The sequence below is a fragment of the Micromesistius poutassou genome (genome assembly GCF_964030765.1).
Source record: "Micromesistius poutassou genome assembly, chromosome: 16".
Taxonomy (NCBI): Eukaryota; Metazoa; Chordata; class Actinopteri; order Gadiformes; family Gadidae; genus Micromesistius; species Micromesistius poutassou.
The window spans coordinates 10,424,621-10,431,672 of NC_140286.1; the positions used below are offsets into that span (position 1 = coordinate 10,424,621).

General features: G+C 40.3%; 2 protein-coding genes across 2 annotated transcripts; one reads left to right on the forward strand and one right to left on the reverse strand.

Annotated features, from left to right (window-relative positions):
• Positions 1-475: 475 nt before the first annotated feature.
• Positions 476-3,209, forward strand: bag1 (BCL2 associated athanogene 1). The gene is made up of 7 exons (XM_084480687.1): positions 476-558; positions 1,222-1,347; positions 1,434-1,516; positions 1,605-1,718; positions 1,838-1,945; positions 2,058-2,120; positions 2,518-3,209. Exons 1-7 carry the CDS (start codon positions 522-524, stop codon positions 2,605-2,607), a joined length of 621 nt encoding a protein of 206 aa, XP_084336813.1. The 5' UTR covers positions 476-521; the 3' UTR covers positions 2,608-3,209.
• A 605-nt stretch (positions 3,210-3,814) lies between these two features.
• myl12.2 (myosin, light chain 12-2) lies at positions 3,815-6,028 on the reverse strand. Its single transcript, XM_084480545.1, has 4 exons — positions 5,940-6,028; positions 5,276-5,479; positions 4,721-4,882; positions 3,815-4,135 (listed from the first exon to the last, which is right to left on the reverse strand). Exons 2-4 carry the CDS (start codon positions 5,457-5,459, stop codon positions 3,963-3,965), a joined length of 519 nt encoding a protein of 172 aa, XP_084336671.1. The 5' UTR covers positions 5,460-5,479; positions 5,940-6,028; the 3' UTR covers positions 3,815-3,962.
• Between the last annotated feature and the right edge of the window lie 1,024 nt (positions 6,029-7,052).

Below are 7,052 nucleotides of genomic sequence, written 5' to 3' on the forward strand. Positions count from 1 at the left end.
GGTGAAAAGACTAGACTGCGTTGGGTTCTCTGAAGTCTCTGGTATTTTCACTCCAGTAAAGTACAGCATTTTAGTATGTAAGTACAGTAGTGAAGTAGTTCTACTTCGTTACTATACATCTCTGCAAATTGTCAATGCACAAGAGGGGCCTCGGCCCTATCTGGGGTCTGAGTTGGAATCCTAATGCCCTCACCCTCAAACATCATTGAGTGGGATTCTAAAATGGCATTTATCTGCATGTGCTTTGGGTAAAAAGCCAATAATATGATATTTTACTCACCAAATAATAATAATATCTCACGTAAAAAAATAAGTATTTTTATTTGTGGCATGTATTGTTTTATAAATGCTTTATATACGATGGATCCAAGGTAATTTGCTGTCCAGGTCAGGAACTAACGTACATGTGTGCATGTGCGGCGCATGGACTGTACATTAAAGCATGTGGGACCGTTTCCTCTGTGTCCAGGAAGTAGTTTTTTCAGCAAGTAAACAAATAATAGCAGGAGTGCGAAAAAGAAATGGCAGAACAGACGGTAACAGTGACAGTTGCCTACGGTAATTCATGACTTTGTTCTTCATTATAATAACCAGGCGACTGTCTATCTCGAATGCACACGAATGCGAAATTATTGGCCCGACCTATAATCTACGCCTGCTAGCCACCGCAATGTTGCCTGTGTGTTGCCTTCAATAACACACTTCAACAAGTGATTCAAATCCCAATTAGAACGGTGACCAAAGTAGTGAAATGAAAAGGGAAGGGGCATGAAACGAGCTGGTTTAAATAAGAATAGTGTGGTACTGACCAATGTACTATGAACCATGTTGCGGTCACCCGGCTCGATGTGGCATCGACCCGTGATCGGTTCATTCATTCATTCAGTCTTCAACTCATTGCCTGCATCCTGTATTAATATATTATTATTTGACATTATAGTCATGGCGTGAACATACCTTTCATGTTTGATTTTACATGTAGGATGTACTATTGTGTACACGTGGTATTGTGCTTGTTTATTCACTAATGTCCACGAGGTTTTCATTGTTCTTTCCCAACGTTGACTGTTATATTAGTGTGTCTCCTAAATGGATATTGTTGAATTAATGTCCAAATAGAAATGCTTGCACAAATGCTCAGGTACAATTGTGTCGAAACCTGTGTGGGGACACTTGTAGTTCATAAGGATATCATATTTGTTTCTTTGTTATTCAACCTAGGCTCTACAAAACATAGCATCACAGTGACGGGACAGGATGGAAGTGAAGCTACGGTTAAAGACTTGTCAGATGCCCTTGCTCAAGCGACTGGAGTTCCTGCCCCTTCACAGAAAATTATCTTCAAAGGTAGACTGTAGCTCATGCAAAGCAAGGTAAAAACAATGTTAAACTTGCCCAATTTCTCTTTCTAAACATTTACTGCGGTGTTACAGGGAAATCATTAAAAGACATGGAAGAGAATCTCTCCAGCTTTGGAGTGAAACAAGGCTGCAAGCTTATGATGATTGGGAAGAGGGTAAGGCATGTTTGTCCCTAAAGTATTACTCAATATACAGAAAAGAAGTGAGCTTCCATATGTTAACTGACTTTGGTTTCCTAAACAGAATAGTCCAGAGGAGGAAGCGGAACTCAAGAAGCTAAAAGACATAGAGAAATCTGTGGACCAGGCGGCCAAAAAGCTTGAAAAAGTAGACGGAGAACTAACCGGTCTCAAGAACGTAAGCATGTATTGTGTACAGTCTTTCAATTTTTTCTTTACATTTCACATGGATGTCACCAGACTGGATGTTTGTTTATGTCCACCTAACTGAGAGGGCATGGCATGTTGCTTCTGCAGGGCTTTCTCGCCAAGGATCTGCAAGCGGAGGCGCTGAGCAAACTGGACCACAGAGTCAAGGTCGCGTCAGAGCAGTTTATGAAGATTCTGGAACAGATAGATTCACTGGTACGTTCTGCCACTCCCCCATGTTCAAACCATCTCACAGCTTATCCAGGGGAATGTGATATCATGTAATTACCTCGATAAATATCAATTATGTTATTTGTTTCCTCAACAGAGCTTACCAGAAAACTTTAATGACTGTCGGATGAAGAAAAAGGGACTTGTGAAAACAGTTCAGGTACGTTTTCTATATTTTTATTTCTATATTTTTATATTTATATTTCCCATCCCCATCCCCATCAGACTTTTCATTCGGTAACTAAAGGCTCAGGCAATTACTGCACACACTGTCAGCAACAAAACAGTAATAGCATCCACCCAATCAAATTACCTTGCGGAGTGTTCTATTTCCAGTCGCTGGATTGTCAGCAAGTTTCCCTAATATCGACCTCCACGACCTTATGTAGGTTGTTAATACACTAACTCTTATTTCCCCAGTTTCATAGTCATTTGTTATTTTGTACTACTATTCATGGCTATTCCTATTGTTGTTGTTGCCACATGATTCAAACTCTAATGCTGCACACTGCATGAACACATCAGTAAGCGTAACCCTCCTTTTAATTATTTTTTAGGATTTCCTGGCCCAGTGTGACAAAGTCGAAGCTGGTATATCAGATCATCTAGCGAAGATCCAGTCCAAAAACATGGCACTGGCAGACTAAGACCTCCCCTCTATCTTGTAGGATCCCCCTGCCCCCCTGCTCTGCCAGTGGCCAACAGTCGTATATACATTGCTCTGTGAGCAAACGGATATAATAACTGCACTGAAAGCTTCAGTTGTGGAGCTGTTACTTGTGTATTTATTGACTACAGCGATGATCCTGTCTGGTCATTTGCGGGTCTCTCCCAACCTTAAACAAAATGGAAGCCAGTTGGTCTCTGGTTTTCATCATGGCTACACGAATGTTCATGTATCATTAAAGGCATTCAAAAGAAAGAAAAAACAAAAAACCTTAAGCTTCTTGTGAAATGTTGATGACAGTGATATATCTGTCCACCGTGTGTCATTACCCTGCATTTACACCTGTTCCCTGCTCTTGTAAAACATATCTTGAAAAACATTTTTATTTCCCCCCCTCATTGCACTTAAAATGGGCATAAATGGATATTTTTGTGGCAGCAAGAAGACTTTTATTTAATCCAATGAATTTTGTGATGAAAAGGTCCTTATAATGATAATTTCATGTTTTACATACATCTTTCTATATAGCGTTTGATTTTATGGTGACTCACACAAGGTGTATTCAATTTCAATAAAATATGGTTTGTGTTATCTGGCCCTTTGTCCTTGTGTGTTGTGGTCGAAGACATACTCCCTGTCACTGCAGGTTGCGTGATTCTCATGACCTCATCGACCCTGGAAGTAGTTCACAAGATCATTAAAGGCTTAGAGGGGAATCGTCACACTGCTGTTTTCTAATACAGGAGAGTGATACACGTGTTGTGAAACAATCATTGTATGCGACTTCAACTATGTCATTTTTCAGAATTGGACGAATAAAGAATAGAAATCCTGGACCATTTACATAAAATAATATTAAGCAGCTGGAATTTTTTCACAACATGCATATGAAGCTATTCTTATATTAGAAAAAAGCATAGTGCGATAGTTACACCTTAATGCTTGCTTTGAATACATAAGATGACCATTTAAAGTTAATATAAATGCATTGTAGATTTATCATTAAAGAATGAAAATACAATTTAATCTTAAGTTTTATAAAAAATGCAAAAATAATAACACAGTCATTTTATTCGTGTTTATTTCCAGACGATGGGCCAATACCTCCCTCCTAAAGCTAGAATCAATATACCAGACCCATAGTGTTGTATCATAGAGGTGCATATGAACTATGATTGTGTGTGTCTATATTAGGTCTACACAGGCATATTAGTGAAACGAACCACAGTGATGCGTGCTGGAAGCTCTCCTCCGTCAAGTAAAACGTGGACCAAATAAATACGCTGAAAATTGTGAAATCCAACAGTCTTGTAGTGATGGCGAGCGTGGGCGACCTCAGTCGTCCTTATCCTTTGCCCCGTGCTTCAGGATGCGTGTGAAAGCCACGTAGTTGAAGTTGCCCTTATTGTCGATGGGGGCCTCCCTGAAGAGCTCGTCCACGTCCTCGTCTGTGAAGCGGTCCCCCATGGTGGTGAGCAGCTCCCTCAGGGAGTCCTCGTGGATGATGCCTGAGGGGGGGAGGATTCATTGAGCTGGGGTACGTTCAGCAGGTTTATGTAATGAACGGCTTGCATAAACTATATTTACTTTTGATTGTATTTGAGTCATGTATAGTATAACATTTCGAGACCTATTACTAATCAGAATCCCAGGTAACCTCAATCTGCACATTTATTCCAACTAGGTTAAATAACAGTGGCCTTGGTATTCAGTGCGCATGGTCAGAAGTAGTTTCCTTCTCTGTATCTGGTGGTAAACGGGGCGGGATTATTACACTTTTAGAACTCAATTCATGTACAATAATGTCTAAGCAACTTCACACTTAAATTTAAAGAACACAGATTTTGTTTTTAAATTACATTCTTTCAACCCCCTAACTTAAATTATATCTACATAAGAATATGATTAAATATAGGAGAAATATGAAATATGTAAATACTGGGAATACTTGAAGAGAAAGAGACAACCTCTAATCACGCTGTGCCATGCGCCTTCGACCACATGATGTGTCTGAATCCAAGAACCCCAAACCAAGCGAACAGGGCTCAACAGGACAACACTAAGTCTGTCCGTCCGTCTCTCCGTGGGCCTACCTGTGGCCTCCTCATCGAAGCAGGCAAAGGCGTTGCGGATGACGTCCTCCGGGTCGGTGCCGTTCAGCTTCTCTCCGAACATGGTGAGGAACATGGTGAAGTTGATGGGGCCGGGCGCCTCGTTCATCATGGTCTCCAGGTAGTCCTCCGTTGGGTTCTTACCTTTGGGGAAATTAAGTTGATCAAGCAGGATTATGATTGGTAGTGGATCGGTTGTATGATGTGATGAGTCTGAATGATTTTTACAGTTGTTTAGTCATCTCAAACAGGAAAGAGAAAGAGGTTGCCTATAGACAGAACTGTTAACATTTTAGACAACATTAACATTTTAGGAAAATATTATAATGATCCTCTTTCATTATGTATTTCTAACATGTAATTGTAGGTGTATTGGAATGTCCATTATAGCTGCTGACATTGGAAACATTGTGATGCAATATCGTGTTGTGTATGCCTTATATGCAATATTACAATAGAAAAGGGTAACAGATTCAGCCTAAATCAGTTATATACAAATCCAATGTTAGGCCTACTACAGTGACAATCAAAATATACCTAATGAGGCCAACATGTCGTGCAAATCCTCTTTGTCAATGAAACCATCACGATTCTGGTCGATCATGTTAAAGGCCTCTTTGAACTCCTGAATCTGCGACTGGTCGAACATTGCGAACACGTTGGAGGTGGCGCGCTGGGGCCGCTTCTTGGTGTTCTTCCCCTTGGCCCTTTTGCTCGACATGGTGGCTGGTGGATGGTTGGCTGTAAACACCATCATTACTTGCATTTAACATAATATTGCTGTACAGTACAGAATACGGGGTATCATATACATTAAATATAGGCTACACATACGCAGAAGAAACCCTGGAACAACTGCATTCCGCAAATCCACATGATTATAAACCCTCTATGACAAGGCAGTGCGCTATGTTTTCAATCCAGATAGAGCAGACATCGCCATGTATATTGAGGTTTCACAATGTAAACCCTAAACATACATGATATCAACTTTACATCATGTATAGGAATCCATCACTGTTCATACTAGTGTCCTAGCATGCTCCCTTGTTTGCTTTAGCGAGGTATTTATCAGTCAGCAACCTTGCCCTGGTTGGGATAGCGCAGAGGAACCCATACTGTTTTATTCTCCCAAAGCAAACCCTTTAAACCATCACAAAATATGACACAGCCGCAATGAATCAATAAAATAACATCTCACCTTATCAGATAATTAGTTATATGAAATGAACCAGTCAGCACTCGTCAATGAACGAGCTGCGGAGCGGTGCGATGTCCAGCAGGTATTTATCACTTCACTTCCTCTGTTTGAAGATACTGACCAATCACAGGTCAGCTCCCCGCCGGAGCGACACAACCCTGGAATATTCCACTCGGTTCTCCTCCTGTTAATTATTTAGTGTGCGTTGGAATGCGAGTGTTCTTTGTTTGTGCGTTCTATGATATTTATTGTTAAACAATATCACACGATTCAAGTTGTGGTGCGATGACATGATAAACACATATAAATGTCACATGACATTGCAGACCCCTCAATGTAAACTCATCAAGGCATGACGTCGTTGTATTATGTTGGCGAATATATGTGATGCCGCGCCTCTATTTGCAACGTACCATACCAGCAACAATAACACTCCAAAGTAATTATGTGCCCCCACATACAATACATGTTTGAGTCACTTATTGTATGCATGTTGAGAATTGTAGTAGCCTTGGAGAATATTTTGCCTGTCTTTTAGTGTAGGCTATTTATTGCAATTACGCTTCAAAAACATTTAACATTTAAACATTTTGCCACGATCGATCTATCTCTCTTTTTTAAACTTACTAGACTCACCCTGTTAGATGTAGAGATATGTAAAAGAGAAACAGCTACAGAAACACAATGTAAACCAGTATGCTTAAAACAAATTGCATTTATTATTAACTAAGGAATCACTTAACAGTAATATATTATCTATTTATGCATCTGTGCTCACAGGGTGGTATCTTTTGGGGACTGCTCATACAAATTGTTGAAGAAGCAAATGTCTGATTCACTTCCACGTTGTGCATCCTGAAAGAAAGCAAAGGGATGCCATGCATTACCGTCCTGAACCGTTTAGACAGCATGTGTGCTCAGAATGAAGAAAGTCACTTTTCATACTCACTTGTTGGTCGCCCATAATATCAAATACTGAGCTCCCGGTGATTTCCACACGGTCGGGGTTCTCTGGAATCCTCCTGAGGCACCCACACAAACAGACAAAACAACAACAAAAAGACAGAACACAAACAAGTCATCTTCCATGTGTAGCAATGTAACTGTAAACTC